The sequence below is a fragment of the Hemitrygon akajei genome, chromosome 12 (genome assembly GCF_048418815.1).
Source record: "Hemitrygon akajei chromosome 12, sHemAka1.3, whole genome shotgun sequence".
In the NCBI taxonomy this organism is placed as follows: Eukaryota; Metazoa; Chordata; class Chondrichthyes; order Myliobatiformes; family Dasyatidae; genus Hemitrygon; species Hemitrygon akajei.
The window spans coordinates 63,645,442-63,663,573 of record NC_133135.1 but is presented as its reverse complement, the minus strand read 5'-3'; the positions used below and the strand labels follow the sequence as shown (position 1 = coordinate 63,663,573).

Below are 18,132 nucleotides of genomic sequence, written 5' to 3'. Positions count from 1 at the left end.
TAATACTTGGGTTGAAGAGCTACTGTTGACATTCAGCTGACTCAAGCATTCCTGCAGGTCAGAGGCAGGGGCTTGTGGGTTGTTTGTTGACTCACATAGGTTGCTCTCTCTTAGTCATACGTTGTCCTGACTTAAATACTGGAACACCCTATCGAAGAACATTTAGATAATCAGAACACTTAGAAATTTGAAATTAAAAAACAGAAAATACTGGGAGTCTGAAATTTAAGTAGAAAATGCTATTTTCAATCAATATTGGAGACAGCAAAGAGTAACACTTCAGGTCAGATTTCTGATTGAAGGGTCTGTGAGCTGAAATTTCAGCTCTTTTTTTCTGTATACAAATACTGATCTACTCTTATTACTTTTACCAGAAAGGTTGTGGCAGTTTAAGAAGATGACTAATCATCTCCTGCAAGGCAGTAAAGGATGGTTAACAGATGCTGGCTTTGTCAGCAATGCCTTCAAACCCATTAATGGAAATTATTTTTTTACTAGATTTTGAGTACGTCGGTATGAAAACATTAGGATTAAATGTACTGATAATTGAACTCAAAAGGATTTGTCGTAGTATGTTTCTCTTAAATTCTATTCCAGAGGAGCAGAGCAGGAGAATATATTTCATACTGATGTGTCAAAGCCAGTATAAAGTTTTTAAATTAAATTTTAATGAAAAATAATATAACGTCTTACCTGTGAAAATTTCTGTTTGCTTGTCATGGTTATGATACCAGTATGTTTCTCAGCCAGCCTGCCTTGTTGTATACAGCTTTCTAGGGGGTAATTGCTAGGTACCCCTATGAATGCTAAGAAAAGTTGTATATTGCAGTGAACATCTGCAAATTGGGGAGAATAATCAGCGAACCTTTACTGTTGCAGTGCATCCAGGTGACATCCCCGGGGATGTGGGGGGGGGGGGGGGGGGATTGTAATATTATGACTTTCCTGAGCCAAGCAGCAGAAGTCTGCTGACAAATATGATCCTCGAATTTTTATAGGTTACAATGGTTAGTATTTCTGCTTCTCCTCTCAGTAGGTTACAAAATTTGTTCTTTGGTGGCATAGAAAGTGCAAAATGTTCTGACAACAAGTAAGGGAAACATATTATTGATGCCAGAGGCATGAAGCAAAAATGAAAAAATACTGGAAATACTTTGTGTCAGATTGATGACCTTCAAGCTGAATGCTGAAAAGTTAGACTTAATGAAGTTTTAAGATGCTGGGGAAGTGGGTAAGGCAACAAACCTCAAGAGAAATGAAAGAGGTGATTTATAAGTGAAGAGGGTAGTAATGGAACAAGTAAAGAAACAAGGTTAACTGAGAAAATGCATTTAGAAAACCAGTATCACCTGAAATTACCAAAGTAAAATACTTAGCTGGAAATATAAAATAGAAATGCTCATTATCTGAAATTGTTGAATTCATCATTGAATCTGAAAACTTATTGGATAATAGTAGTAAGTCAAAGAAACAAAAAAATGGAAGAATATGTGAAGGTGAGCAAGAGCGGAAATTAGCAATAAATTTGATTCCTTGTTCAGTTTGATGCAACTATCAGTGTATTGGAAAGGAGATGTAGAAGTGGGTTCATGTGTGACTTAATGAATGTTTCGTGTTATGCACATAGAATCAGATTTAATAATCACTGACATATGAAATATGTTGATTTGTGGCAGCAGTACATTGCAGTACAATATGAAAAAACTAAATTGCAGTTAAAATACACAGTGCAAAAAGAAAGCAAAATAAAGGAAAAATAGAGGTTGTGTGCATGGGTTCATTGTGTGTGTACACACAGACACACACACACTCACTCTCTCACACTCTCACTCACTCACTCACTCTCACTCTCTCACTCACACTGTCTTTCTCTCTCTCACTCTCACTCCCTACCCCCCACCCCTGCTGTATTTCTAAATGAAGTGAAATATAAATTAGTGATTGGGGTGATTAGTAGGTTTGTGGACATCACAAAAATTGATGGAGTTATGGATGGTGAAGGTTTTCAAAGGTACATTAACTGTAGATTAGTTGAAGAGGTGGACAGAGAAGTGGCAGATGGAGTTTAATCAAGACAAGTGTGAAGTGTTGCTCTTTTCAAGGTCAAATGTAAGGGAAAGTCTACAGGAAATTACACTGCCCTTAGGAGCATTGATGTACAGAGCAATCTCGGAATTTATATCTATGTCTGTCTGAAACTCACAACGCAAGTGGAGTGGGTGAAAATGCCTTCATAAATTGGGGGATTGAATATAGAAGTAGTGTCACAGCTTTATAAAAATTTAGTTAGGCCACATTTGGAGTGTTGTATGCAGTCTTATTATATTACAAGAAATTTGTGGAGACTTTGGAGGAGGTTCACCAAGATGTTGCTGGGATAAGAGTGTATTAGTATAAGGTGAAGCTGGACAAAATCAGAATGTTTGGAACTTCAGAAAACAAGGATTTTATTTTTTCCATGTGGAATGTCAAAGACCAGAGAGCATGGCTTTAACATAAGAGGAGGAAATTAGGTAAAGGAGTGACAGGAAATGTGCGAGACAATTTTCTTTACACAGAGACTAGGTTCCTGGGGATGTGCTACTGGGGTTGTGGGTGAAGTACAGTGGTGCTAGAAAGTTTGAACACTTCAGAATTTTTTTTTTGCATAAATAAGATCTAAAATGTGATCTGATCTTCACTTGTCCTAAAACTAGATAAAGAATTACCAATCAAAAAAACATTACACTTTTCATTTACTTATTGAGAAAAATGATGCAATATTACATGTATTTATTGGAAAAAGTATGTGAACCTTTGCTTTCAGTAACTGCTATGACTCCCTTGTACAGCAATAATTTTAGCCAAACATTTCTGGTAACTGTTGATTAGTCCTGCTTGCAAAACTGCTTCAACTCTGGGATGTTGGTGGGATTGCTTGCATGATCTGCTTGCTTAGGTCCTTCCACAACATTTCTGTAGGATTAAGATCAGGACTTTGACTCAGCCATTCCAAAACATGAAATTTCTTCTGCTTTAACCATTTTTTGGGGTTGTGTCTTGCTGCGTGGCCCACTTTCTCTTGAGGTTCAGTTCATGGACAGATACCCTGACATTTTCCTATAGAATTTGCTGGTACAAGTCAGAATTTATAATTCCATCAATGACAGCAAGCTATCCTGGTCCCAAGGCAGCAAAGCAGGCTCAAACCATGGCACTACCACCACCATGTTTCACAAATGGGGTGAGATTCTTGTGCTGGAATGCATTGTTTGCTTTTCGCCAAACATAATGCTTCTGATTTAAGCCAAGAAATTCTATTTTGATTCACTGTCCACAGAACATTCTTCCAGTAGCCTTCTGGCTTATCCATGTGGTCTTAGATGGATAGCAATGTTCTTGGGAGAGTAGTGGCTTTCTCTCTGCAATCCTGCTATGCACACCATTTGTTGTTCAGTGTTTGACTTCTGGTTGACTCATGAACACTGACATTAGCCAATGCAAGAGAGGCTTGTAGCTCCTTAGATGTTACCCTGGGTTTCTTTGTGACCTCCTGGAGTATTATGCGCCTTGCTCTTGGAGTGATTTTTGTAGGTCGACCACTTCTGGGGAGAGTAAAAATGGTGTTGTTTGTACACCATCTGCCTGGATTGGTGGCCTCAAACCTTTAGAAATGGTTTTGTGTCCTTTTCCAGCTTGCTGAGCATCAACAGTTTTTTTTTTCTGAGGTCCTCGGAATTCCCTTTTGATCTAGGCATGACAAACTTCCAAAAACCTGTGTGGTGAAGATCATACTTTGATAGTGAAGACCCAGGTTTATGTTCTTTAAATAGGGCAAGGTTTCCCACACTCAAACCTGATTGTCATCTCATTGATTGAAATACTTGACTCTAATTTTGCCTTTAAATGAACTGATAATTCTAGTGGTTCATTTAATGTTTCCAACAAATATATGCAAATTGGATCATTTTTCTTAATAAGTAAATGAACAAGTATAATGGTTTTTGTGTTTTTGTCTAACTGGGTTCTCTTAACTGTTTTTAGGACTTGCGTGAAGATCTGATCACATTTTAGGTCATGGTTTATGCAGAAAGAGAGAATATTCTGAAGGGTTCACAAACTTTCTAATACCACTGTAGATACTGTATAACAGTAACATTTACGAGGTTCTTTAGACAGGTATTTGAACGTGCAGGGAATAAAGGGTATGGATCATATGCAGACAGGTAAGATTAGTATAATTCAGCTGTACTAATTGACCTTCATGGTCAGCACAGACATTGGGCTGCACTATTCTGTGTTCTATTCATTGTATTTAGCTTTAGTAATATCAAATTATTTTGATATACCATTTATGATCCCTTTATTTTTCCCTTTCATCCCTAATCGTTATTTAATTTCTTGTCACCCAGCCAATCTTTTCTTTCCTTATCGCATCCCTATTCTTCTTCACCACATCTGCATCTTTAAACAAATTTCTAACTTTTCCAGTTTGATAGATGGTCATTAATCTGAAAAGTTAATTATCTTTCTTTCCACAGATGCTTCCTGATCTGCTGAGTATTTCCAATATTTCCTAACTTAAAATCATTATAAATTATTTGTAAAAACCTATTGGGGTAAAGTTTCAGAGATATGCTTTAATAAGGTGCAGTATTTACTGAGTTACTAAATTATAGTTTATTATGCAGCAGGTATGTTGATATAAATTTTCTGGATTAAAGTGACAAACCTGTCGCTCCTTTGTTTAATTTCTCATGGGAGTGTGGTGACACCAGAAATCTCTTTTGCAAACATGTGACGTTGCTTAGGCTGCACTAAGCTGTCACATGGTATCCTTCCATTGTAGGAATGATGGTTGTAGCAATCATACACAGCTATTGATTTCTGGTGTCACTTTTCCTGTAGGTATTCTGGGGGACCTAGGGCTGATGGAGATTGGAACTTTATTTTGAGCTTGGCAGAGAAACATACTGGCATCCAAGAATGGTCGATATTGGGCCTATAAACAGGCTGCTCTGAATCGTGAAGTTGCAGTGCTTGATCTCAGTTGACCAAATATAGGATCAGAAGTGAGTTGGACAGATTTTAAAAAAAATGCATGTTACATATCAATGAAAACTGTGTGTACCAAGAACTAGATTCCTGGATTGAGCAATAAATTGAAAATTAACTCTTTGGGCACATAATTGGCTGTATTCTGAGCTGCATGACTAAAACTTGTCGATCAGTGCATATGTATAAAGTATGGAGCATTTGAATATTAAGACAATACCATCTTTAATTCTTAGATGAGATTTTCTGGAAAGGAAACTAGTTCCAGCACAACAGTTTTCCAATTGAATGCTAATATGTAGTTGAAATTAATCACTTATAAAATGCTATCGTCAATGTTACAAGACTTTTCATTTCATAGTAAGTGATGAATGTGTTTTTCTAATATTTGTCCCACTGACATTTTGTTAAGTGATGGGTTGTAGCAACTTAATTAAGAAATTCTTTATGAACCTAATTTCTCTATCATAATTTTATTTTTTGTCTGCATGTTTTAAAGCTTGTATTTATAATTTAAGTCTTTATTAATTGATTATGTAGGTTAATGGACAATTTTTTTCCGAATTATTATGCCTGCAAAGTTTTGAGCACCAGTAGTAAAAGTACATAGTACAAACTCAGTGTTTTCTGGTTAGTTTTCTTTTATTCACTACATCAGTTATCCAGCTTAAAGAAAACATGGATTCTCAAAAACTTACAGAGTTTATTAAATACTTCTACACCCAAATGAAAACAGCTGCTTTCATTTTACAAGAGACAAGTATCAGCATTATGGAATCTGCTGTATTTCACTGTAATGTACAACAGCACTAGGCTGTGCATTGGACATTTAAAATGTATTTCAAAATACAGCTAATAATATATTTGATCCAAGTTCAAAAAAGCTGATTTTTGTTTTTATTTGTGGATCAAATTTCCTTTATGCTTTTCAATAATTTTACATTGAATGGTAGCTATATACTGAAGGTTCTACTAATGTTACACACAGCTATCCCCTTAGTGTTTATAACTGGCTTATCCCTGGATTTTCTTCCTAATTCCATATTTCAAATTAGAAAGTCACCTTGAGGGCAGTTAAGAGTTTAAACATTTCAACTTTAATTACCTTTTGTGTCAATAGCGCCATCTATTGTACAGTATCCTAAATATTTCTTATACTTCATTGAAATTGGTTTTGCTTGTTTTGGATTTGATCTGGTTTACTAAAGGATAGAATACATTGGATGTGTTAAACCTCCCTTAAAAATCTGAGACCGTATCCTTCTCTGAAATGAGAAGTTCAGCAAGAACCTTCCATGTCTCCTTCATTAAACTACTAATTTAAAGATATTCAGATCTATTCCCCTTAATCAAAATGTCATGTAAAAACCCCACACAATAATGCACATTTTGGTAATGCCAATAATGTGTAAGTACTAAAATGATGGAGTTAATTTGATGTTGTGCATGTCATTGCAGGAGTTTTATTGCAGAGATGACTATTCACGTGAGACAGCTGGGAAGAAGTAAGTAGATGTGAACAGCTTTTGATGGTGAAGTTTGCATGGAACTATTAAAATAAGGGATGATTTGGGCTTGACTGCTGTATAAATGTTCCAAAAGGACTTGAGCTTCTGTATTAACAAATGAAACATGTTGAGATGAAACTGGGAGAATATTGTCACAAGGCAATTTAGAAGTTTTAATTTCAATAAAGATAGGATACGGTGTGGAATAGACCCCTGTGACCCTTTGGGCTGTGCCGCGCAACAAATCCTAATTTAACTCTAGCCTAATCTTGGGACAATTTAGTGACTAGTTAACCTATGAAGTGGTACGTCTTTAGACTGTAGGAGGAAACTGGAGCACCCAGAGAAATTCCTCCCACGGTCTAAAGACATATTCAACAGGGAGGACTTAAACACTCCTCACAGATGACGTTGGAGTTGAACTCCAAACTCTCAGGTGCCCCGAGCTGTAATAGCGTTGTGCTAAAAGAGGTTAATATAAAAAAACATATACCGTATTTTGAGATGATTACCAATTTGCAATAAGGATGTTTTGCCAAACTTGATAAACATTAGTATATAACTATGAGTTCTTGTTGTCTTATTCTTTTGTTCTTTAAGTGCTGAGGTATTTAATAGCAACTTTTCTTTAATAAGTTTAAAATTGGAAACTGCCCAACAGAATAAATTGCCCATGATTAGCATAATATCAGGAGTAATCCTGAGGTCTGGAATTTGGGAAGGAATACTCAGGTATACTCTGTTGAGAAAATGTTTTTCTAAGCACCAGTAACTTGAAGATGAGAATATTGTTGGAGGGAGATTTTATACTGTTGATCCATAATTTATCTTAGTTAGCAGATTTTGTTTTAAGGTGGAATTTTGATAGGGGTTTATCATAAATGTGAGTGTATCTGTTCCACAGTGGCATGAGGCACTAGCAAATGAAACAGGAAACCATGTGATAACCCAAGTAATTGGAAACATTCTGATCCAGGAACAAAATCTTCTCGGTTCCAACCATCATCCAATTCAGGATTGGTTTCCTGAAGTGTCTTTGGATTTTGGTCCGGACAACTTCATGTCAGTATTTATTTGGCATTGGAGAATTCCAAAATAAGAAACGCGTGCTTTTTCTGTACACTTTTTTCAATATTCTGTTCTACTAGATGCATAAGATTACAAAGCACGTCAAGCTTCCATTCACTGGTCAGTCTATTTAGAGCGCCAACTTACTAATTATATTGCATCCTTGTCAATCACTTCCAATAATCAAATGATAACCACAAAATGTCCTTATGACTGATTTTATAAAACAAGCTGCTGTAAGCCAATGCAGGTAAAACACACTGTAAGGTTAACTAGTACATAATTATATGTTTAACATTCAACATTTAGTAAGACAGCTGCTATATATTTTGAAAAAAATGTAACTTTTTTGTATTGTCATAGAATCATACGATACAAAAATAGGCCCTTCAGCTCAACTGGTTCATGCCAACCAAGATTGTCATCTAAGCGAGTCCCTAACCCCTGGGAAAAAGATTGACACCACCTCATGATTTTATGCACCTCTAAGACTGTGCTTCATTACCCTACACTTTAATGAATCAAATCCTAATCTCTCTCAGCTCTCCCAACCGCATCCTCAAATATCTACTCTGCATTCTTTTCAGCTTAATGGCATCTTTTCTATAGCAGGGTGGTCAAAACTCTCAATGCCACCCCAGCAGCATCTTGTATTATTGCAGCATAACATCCCAACTTCTATACTCAATCATAAACACAGGAGATTCTGCAGATGCTGGCAAATCGGAGCAACAAAAAGAAAATGCATGGCGAAGTCAGCATCCATGGAGAAGTATAAACAGTTGACATTTTGGGCTGAGACCCTTCATCAGGACTGGAAAGGAAGGGGGAAGAAGCCAGAATAAGGTGGGGAAAGGGGAAGGAGTACAAGAAAGTTAGGATAAATGAAACCAGATGAGGGGCCAGTTAGGTAGGTGAGAAGGGGAGGTGATATGTGGAACAAGTTGAACTGGTGGAACAGGTGGATAGGCTGAAGAAGAAGGAATTTGATAGGAGAGGACAGTGAACCATGGGAGAAAGGGAAGGAGGAGAGGCACCAGAGGGAAGCCGGTGAGAAGGGATGGGATATATGAGGAGAGCCAGAATGGGAAATGAGAGAAGGGGGGGGGGGGGGAGAACTTCTTCCAAGTAACCAGCGAAAAGTTAGAGATTGCTGGTGCCCATGTGAGTGTACCTTTGGAGGAAGTGGGAAGAGCTGAAAGAAGTTGTTGAGGGTGAGGATCGATTCTGCCAGATGTAGGAGGGAAGTGCTAGAGGGAAACTGGTTAGGTCTGCTGTCTAGAAAGAAGTGCAGAAAATGGGGGATAGAAGTGTATAGGGACTGGACATCCATAATGAAATTGAGGCAATCAGGGCCAGGGACTTAAAAATGAATGAAGAGTTTGAGAGCATATGAAGTGTCACTTATATAGAGACTGAACCAAGGGGGATAAAAAGCAGTTGAGGTGTTCGGACAAGTGTTCAGTGGAGCAGGAGCAGTCAGGTTTGTGGATGTTGGGTAGGAAGTAGAAAGGAGTAGTGTAGTATAAGGGAACTATGAGGTTGATGGCAATGGATGGGAGATCCATTGGGGTTGGTGATAGTGCAGGAGACAATGGCCTTCTATTCCTGAGTGGGATCTTTTTCAATGGGAGTATAAAGGAAGTTGCTGCCTGGTCTCAGCAAGATAGAGGTCGGGCTGCCAGGTTGTACCAGGACTCCACTTGTCTACAGATTTGATGGTGAGTTTGTGATTGGTGCAGGGAGAGTGGAGGGTAGTGCATTTTGAGGGAATGAGCTTCAAATATGAGGGGGGAGTGTTGAAGTCAGAACGGTTGATGTCTTGTCAGCAGTTAGAGATGAAAGTATCCAGACTGGGCTGAAGACCAGAATAGGATAGGTAAGAAGAGAGTTGAAAACGGGAGAAGGTGGCATTAGTCTGGGGTGGGGTGTCCTTGCTAAAGAAGTAGGCTCGGAGACGGAGGTGACTGAAGAAGAGTTCATTGTCCTCGGACACATGAAGTACCGCATGCCAAAGACATTCCCCTACCTGTGGCACCAATGTCAGGGACCCATGTATTGTATTCCTGGATTGCTCCACAGGGCCTTAAAGCTCCTAACCTAATTTTTCTTCCCAAAATGCAACACCTCACACTTAGCACAATTAAACTCCATTTGTCATTCCTTGGCCAACTTGCCCAGTTTACCAAGATTGCTCAGTTGACCTTGCTAACAATCTTCATTGTCTACACCACCACCTAATTTAGAATCATCTGCAGATTTGTGTGTCTTGTGCATTCTCATCCAAAACTTGATGTAGATGGCAAACAACAATCGGCCCAGCACTGACCTAAATGGAACAGCACTAATCATGTGCTTACAATTCAAAAAAAAATTTCCACCATCACCACCTGCTTCATAAAGCCAATTGTGTATCTAGTTAGCTAGCTCTGCCTGGATCCATTTGGTCTAATTTTCCACAGCAGTCTACCATGTAGAACCTTACCAAAAGTTTTACTGAAGTTTAACACTTTGCCCCCATTGACCACGTTGGTTACTTTTTTAAAAAAAGTCACTTAAATTGTTGAGGTGTCTTTCTAAACGTGTGCATATCTTATCAGTCAAAATCCTCTCATAATTACCTACCACAGATCTTAGGCCTACTGGTGTATACCAGTTGCTCTTAAAGTAAAGGAATAACATTAGCCACCCGCCTGTCCACTAATAATGATCAACGTGATGGTTGAAAATTAAGTTCCAGGTGGGTCAAAATCATGGAATTCCCTCCCTAGCAACACTGTGGATGTGCCTACATCTCAGAAGGCAGCTCATCACCACCTTCTCAAGGGCAACTAGAGATGGACAATAAATGCTGGCTTTAGCTGGTTATGTCCACATCCTGTAAATTAATATATTTTTAAAATTAACTCTTCTTGCTTGTCACCACCACATTCTAAAATGTGTTTTTGAAGTTGTGTATTCAAGTATACCTGAAGTCAGAAAACTAGGCACCAAGTAACTCAGCAGGTGATGAGATATCAGAGAATTGTAATCTGACATGATTCTTAATCAGCCTTTTATTGAGCTAATAGGTTGAGAAATCTGAATAATTAAAAATAAGCAATGCATGCTGAATTTGTAAATGTATCATTCCCTTCCTTTAGAAATCACAGCCCGTGAACATGGTTCAAACAAGAAACTGGCTGCACAATCATGTGCACTGTCATTGGTCCGACAGCTTTACCATCTAGGAGTGTTTGAAGCTTTCACTGGGCATACAAAAAAGAAAGAGACAGAGAAAGTAAGTAACTTGATGACTTGCATGCAGTAAGATTACTTGTGTATAATACTATTTGGGAAAAATGTAGCAATTTACAATAAGGATTAAATATTTGTTCATCAAATTTTCCTTCTATGCTGAACAGTTAGATAGCTTTGTAAATTATCCTCTAATGTAACCATAAATATAATAATTACAATATTTAACCCCTGTAAATTTTTCCTTCTACACTTACAATGTTCATTTGAGCAGATCAAGGAAATTACATCCCAGATTTCTTGGACTCAGCTGTGTTAGATTTTCATTTGGAGAGGCACTGCAACTGTGCTTTGATTGCTCTCAGCTAAGGAATGGAATTAATATTTCTGTTCTTGGTCATTATTCAGTTGCTCATGTAAATGTGAATTTTGAATGAGAATGGGAAAAGGGAAGGTATCTGAATTTATCAAGATTCACACATGAAGAATGCTATAGGGACAAGATTTTGGAAGATGCTCAACACATGGAACATTATGCCATTTAACAGTTTGTCCCTTAATGAGAGTATTGATGTGATTGGGAAAATGAATGGTATTGTCTTGGCTTCAAGAACATTCTTGGAAGTAGTTGTGCAATTTAATGCTTTTCTGCATTAAGTACAACACATCATTTACCTTTGCTGAGGAATATGAGCAATGAAAAATTCCAGATCTAAGCAGTAAAAGAAAATGATTGAAAAAAAACTAATGCTCAAAATCAGATCCAAAAACAAAAAATGCTAGAAACATTTAAACATTAGGCAACATCTGGAAGGAAAACCATTACGGGGATTTTGCATCAAGATTAGCACGTGATTCTGGAACCAAAATGTTAATTGCTTCTTCCACAATTACTGTTTTACTAGTTTATTTCCAGCACTTCCTACTTTTGTTCCAAATCTGATAGTTTGAAATAACGTGTTTGCCAGCAGGTATTCTAATCCTTGTAGTTCTCTAATTGTGTTTCAAAACCCATCTGAAATCAAGTTTGTGATGTCCTAATGCACACACAGTATTATTTGGACTGTAAAACTTTAATATTCCTACAAATTGCATATCAAAAAAACTACTGAAAGAATAGTTTTGAGTGGTACTGTTTTTGATAGAATTTTTTGAAAGGGTAACAAACTATGCTCCCACTAAGCTGTGTGCGTGTGCGCGCGCATACACATTTTTCAACCAGCGTACAAAGGAAATTAATGTGTGCACAAAAGGTTAGTTACCTAAAATAATGTAGTACAGTGAAACCCCGATCTTACGCACCCCGATTTATCGCAAAATCGGATATAACGCGATGAGTCATTGGACTCCATGTCCATGTCAATCCGTACTCTCCTTTCTCCAGCCTTGTATCCCTTTTGCCAATCAACTTCCCAGCTCTTGGCTTCAACCCTCCCTCACCTGTCTTCTCCTATCATTTTGGGTCTCTCCCTCCCCCTCCCACTTTCAAATCTCTTACTATTTCTTTTTTCCGTTAGTCCTGACAAAGGGTCTTGACCAGGTGCTGCCTGGCCTGCTGTGTTCCACCAGCATTTTGTGTGAGTCATTGGACCTTTTTTTTTGCTCAAAATGGACAAACTGCTAGAAAAAGAAAACCTTTTCTGTGCAAGATGAGCTTCACGCACTTGATGCGATCAAGACTAAAAGTCATACTCGAGTTGCATGAGACCTTGGGATACCGGAATCAACACCTTGTGGCTGGAAATTTCATGAAGAAAAGTTACGTGCGTCACTTTGCAAAGTTGAAGAAGAAGCAGGGCTAAAAGCCAAACACCTGAAGACAGCCAAAGATTTTAGCCTCGATGACTCCCTGTATGAGTGGTTTGTTCAAGCTTGCTCAGAAGGCCTTCCAATTTCCAGTCCTATTCTCAAAGCTCAAGCTGAGAAGTTTGACCAGCAGATCATTGGAGAAACATATAAAAAACCACATAAAAAACCTCTAACTCAGAAGCGTTCTAGATTTCACTCGGAGCCAGCGACGTGCTACATTCAAGCAAGGAAAACTCAATCACTTTTTAAAGAAATAAACTGTAAATTATGATTGCTAATATTCTTGAATGTTTTTATTGTTTTGTGTATTAAAAAACTTTACTAAAAATTAATTTGTGTTTTAATTTCTACAGTAACAACAACGATTTATTCGTGGAATTCTTTAATTCAAAGGTAATTTACTTGCCAGAAGGTAAATGTGCAAAAACCAGGACAAATAGGATGAAAATAGAGGTGTTTTAGGATGTTAGGTCAACATTGGGTCAGTTTGAACACTGATTTTCTTGAACCCTGATTTAGTGCGACCCCGCTTTTTTCGCAGTGACATTTTATGGACCCAAACGATCACGTTATAATGGGGTTTCACTGTAATTAATTATACGAGGGGTGATTGATAAATTTGTGGCCTAAGGTAGAAGGAGTCAGTTTTAGAAAACCTAGTACATTTATTTTTCAACATAGTCCCCTCCTACATTTACACACTTAGTTCAGCAGTTATGGAGCATGCGGATCTTGGACCTCCAGAAAGTATCCACAGATGGGTGATTGATAAGTTCGTGGCCTAAGGTAAAAGGAGATTAGTTATACAGCTCTCGTTACATGCACATGCAGGTCAACTCTTTGAGTGATTATGCAGTAAGTTTGAAGCTAATAACTCATCTTCTACCTCAGGCCAGGAACTTATCAATCACCCCTGATGAGTTATTAACATGTACACGTATGCGCACACAACTGCCCATACAAGACTTCACGGGCATGCTAGTCTTTCTCGGGGTGAACACATGTATAAAGCAGGCGTCTTTTTTTCATAAAAGCGAGCATCCTCTTTGATTAGCGAAAACAGGTACTAATGTAGGTCTTTCGTAACAGCGAGCTGTTGTAAAGTGAACATTCGAAAAACGGGAGCCACCTGTACCACAATGCACGTCATTACTTTATGTCACCTCACCTTCCTGTTCCCGTTTGTACAGCTGCATCACAGCGGCAGCCATCTTTGGCGGACAGTGTTCATGTCATAAAGTTTTAAAAGATCTGTTTCAAATCCTGTAGATAGCTTACTAAGTTTTTATTGAAAAAAGTATTGATTATGTCGAATTCAAAAGAAGCGAAGGGGGCATGAAGTGCAAAAGAACTGCGAATTTGTTTAAAGTTGAATGGCTTAACAAAATAGTAGAAACTGCTGCACCAAAAGCTCATGAGGTCATGAAAGTTCAGCTACAAGAAATATTTATGTATGATTTGGAAACTGGAGTTATCTGTTTGTATTGTCGTGATGTGAAAGTTGCTGGAGAATTTGCTAGTGGAAAGAAATGGGATGATATTTGGAAACTTGACTTTTTGAAGCGTCATTTGGCAAGTAAATCACATTTGGACGGTGTACAAAAGCTCAGGCAACAGAACCCGTCATTACCCGTTACAGGAGTGCTACGCATGTTATGGTGGAGTGCAGATGAGCAAGAGCGAAAACGATCAAACCCAGAGGAGATCAAAGTTCTTATCGACAGTGTATTGTTAGCTGTTAAAATGAATAACTCTTTACATTCAGTTCAACACATTAATGAATATATGGAAAAGAATGTTCAACTCCCAGACAGCTGGCGAAGCAAAAATTATGCGTTCGAATTTCTAGAGACTATGGACTGTATTGTTCAAAAAGACATGTTTAAAGAAATAGCATCAGCAGATTTTCACACGTTAGCAGTTGATGAAACCACAGACATATCTGTCAACAGATCTCTCATTCTGTATTTCAAATTCAGATCTAAAGATTGTACTGTTTATAAAACGTTTTATTGGTGGAATAGTTCAGCTACAGTTGTGTGATGCTTCTATTGTTTCAGTGATCAAGCAGTTTTATGAAGAGAAGATACTTGACCTCCATAAAATGGTGATGTTTACGTCTGATGGAGCATCAGTAATGTAATGGTGTTGCAGCAAGACTTAAACAAGACATTCCACACTTAGTTCAGCAACACTGTGTAGCACACCGTGAAGATCTGGGGATTTGTGATGCATGGAAAGGATTCAAGCTTATCAGAGACATTGAAATTTTGATGAGAGCAATCTATACAAGTTTCCTTGATCTGCAGTTAAAAGATGCGAATTTAAAGAAATTGCAGAGGCCTCTGAAAATGAAGCTGTTGCATTCAGACCACTTAATGAAGGCAGATGGTTATCTAGACACTTTGCATTGCAGGCAATAATAAAAAATTATGAGGTACTGATCACGTACTTTGAAGGAGATCAGTCAAATGACCCTGTCGCTAAATACTGTCACAAGAAATTGATAAACATCACATACAACGTAACTTTACAGGTTTTAAGTGATAACTTTGATGAACTGGCTGCACTGTGCAAGATTCTGCAAAAGAGTGGCCTGACACCGATTGATTCATTTCATTTTGCGTGAGGCAAAATTAACAAGATAAGAAAGCAGTATCTGGGATACAGTGTTTCATGGAGTGACAAAGTTTTGCTAAGCCAACAATGTGAAGAAAACGTCACAGTAGTTACAAGTTTGCTGTTGACTTCTATAAATAGTCTTTGTGTTCATTTAGAAGAAAGGTTTCCTGAAGATGAGGTACAAGAATGGTCAACTTTTGATTTCTCCACAATTGCAGATTGTGACTTCACATTTGGCGATGAACAAGTTAATGCCTTATTTTCTAGCTGAAAATACTATAATAGACAGTTGATGGACATTGGGGGAACATTTCTTGTGTCTAGTGTGGACTGTGAGTGAGGTTTTAGCTTAATGAATCAACTCAAAAACAAGCTGAGAAACCGTCTAGGTGAATGTTATTTGGATATGTTAATGAGAATCAAAAGCTATCATTTGGATGGAAGTTCTATTTGTCTAGATAGAGTTTACAAAGAATGGGTAAATGCCAAAGACAGGAGAGAGAAAAAATAACTGAGTGACTTAAATATGTATGTTATTTTGTTGTTATTCTGTGCAGTTTTATGTCAAATATTTTGCAAACCTACATAAACTGTGCCATGTGTGCATTCAGTGCGCACATAATTAAGATTTTTGTGCACACTGGCTACTAAAAATTAGAGGGAACATTGGTAACAAAGAAGATTCAAGAGGGCAGGACAGTTGATGTTGTCTATGTGGATTTTATTTAGCAAGGCCATTGACAAGGTCTGCTTGGTAGGCTAGTCTGGAATATCACATTGGGTGCAGATTAGCTAGTCAATTCGGATAAAAATTTGGCTTGGTGGAAGGAGACACCAAGTGACAGTTGTGGCTGTTATTCTGATTGGATACCTGTGACCAGTGGTGTGCCACAGGAGTTGGTGCTAGGTTCGCAGTTCGTTATTTATATTAACAATTTGGATAGCAATGTTGTTAATATGGTTGTTAATACTGTCCTGAAGAAGGGTCTTGGCCCGAAACACCATCAAAGGTTATGGGGAGAAGGGCAGAGAGTGGGGCTGAGGAGGGAGAAAAGGATCAGCCATGATTAAATTGTAAAGCAGACTGGATGGGCCAAAGGGCTTAAATCTACTCTTATGTCTTATGGGCCTTTGGAAATGTTGACTGTGTCGATCTTTTACTCTTTTCCACAGATACTTAGTTCCTCCAGCATTTTGAGTGTGTTGCTTTGGCTGTCCAGCATCAACAGATTATCTCGTATTTGTTAATACTAGATATTAACAAATCTGCAAGTTTGCAGATGACTCCAACAATTGGTGGTGTAGTGTACAATGAAGAAGGTTATCCAAGAGTGTCAACAGGACCTGGGTGAACTGGAGAAATGGGCCAAGGCATGGCAGGTGGAATTTAATTTGGACATGTGCAAGGTGTTGCATTTTGGCAAGTTAAACTAAAATAATACATGTACAGTAAATAGTAGGTCTCTGGAGAGTGTTGCAGAATGGAGAGAATTCTGAGTAAAGGTAACAAAATAGCGACATGGAGATTGCAAACTCTTGAATCTGAAGCAACAAACGATGTACTGGATGAGAGTAGATGGCATCTGTGGAGAGAAACTCCACATGAAGGGCCTCAATCCAAAATATTGACTGTATTTCCCTCTACAGAAGCTTCCTGACACGTTGAGTTCCTCAGTATCTTGTTTGTTGCTTGGAGTACGGGAACATAGTTTCCTAAAAGCAGTGACACGAGTAAGCAGTGTGGTGGAAAAAAAGAGAGAAAGCACTTACATACTTACATTCATCATTGAGTACAGGAATTGGGAAATCATTGTAAGTCATTGGTGACATCTAGTTTAAGAGTATAGTGTGCAGTTCTAGTCACTCAGCTAGAGGAAGGATGTTATTAAGCTGGATAGGATGGAGAAAATGTTCACAAGGATGTTCCCTGGATTGGTGGCTTAAGTTGTAAGGAGAGACTGCATTTGCTGGGAATTTTTTTCTCTCTGGAGTGTAGGAGGCTGAGGGGTAACCTTGGAAAGGTGCAAAATGTCATGAGGGGCATAGTCAAGAGAGAATTTGCAGATGCTGGAAATCCAGGTAGCATCTATGGAAAAAAGTACAGTTGACGTTTTAGTCCGAGACCCTTCAGCAGGATACTTTGACCAGTCCTGCCGAAGGGTCTTGGCCTGAAACGTCGCTGCATTTTTTTCCCATAGATGCTGCCTGGCCTGCTGAGTTCCTCCGGCATTTTGTGTGATGGGTGGCGTGGATAGGTGAGTGGTCAGCCTATTTCCCAGGGAAGGGGAGTTTAAAACTAGTGAACCAAGAGTTAAGTAAGAGGAAAAAAATTTAAGCAGGCCCTGAGAGGCATCTTTTCATTCAGATGGCGGTTCAGAGGCAGATACGATTACAATGCTGAAAAAATATTTGAGCAAATACATGGAGAAAAAAAGTTAAAGAGAGACGTGGCAAACACAGGCCCTTGGGTCTAGGTTAAATAGCTATTGTGGCTGGTATGGACAAGTTGGCTAAAGACTCTGTTACCCTGCTGTATAACTCTGTGACACTCCAGGATGTAATTTTTCTTTTGTTTCAAGTTGTGATTGTTTTGCATTTGATAGGTGAACACATTTTTAAGTTAGTTTTTATTCTTTAGGTGGAACCATATGAGGTGAATATTGCAGGAGATCTGGAATGCCAGCTTGAGTCTGTTGTCACTGACCTGGGATTGGAACTTATCCCACCAGTAAGTATATGTAATTGAAATTTAATAGACACTTTGAATAAAAACACATCTTCAGAATCTAACTTGTTACATTAAAATATTAAAATATTATATCAATGCTTTCTATATTATGGTATCAACTTGAGC

General features: G+C 38.2%; 1 protein-coding gene across 3 annotated transcripts in view; it reads left to right on the top strand.

The window, feature by feature from the left end:
- dhx9 (DEAH (Asp-Glu-Ala-His) box helicase 9) overlaps nt 1-18,132 on the top strand; it is an 89,601-nt gene that overhangs the window by 22,771 nt on the left and 48,698 nt on the right. For 2 of the 3 annotated variants that reach the window (XM_073063282.1, XM_073063283.1), the window contains exons 7-9: nt 6,493-6,539; nt 10,754-10,890; nt 17,917-18,006. In XM_073063282.1, the coding sequence (XP_072919383.1) occupies nt 6,493-6,539; nt 10,754-10,890; nt 17,917-18,006 (274 nt within the window). Of the gene's footprint in view, nt 1-4,914; nt 5,052-6,492; nt 6,540-10,753; nt 10,891-17,916; nt 18,007-18,132 lie in introns of those variants that run through there. The other variant, XM_073063284.1, reaches the window with a different exon arrangement.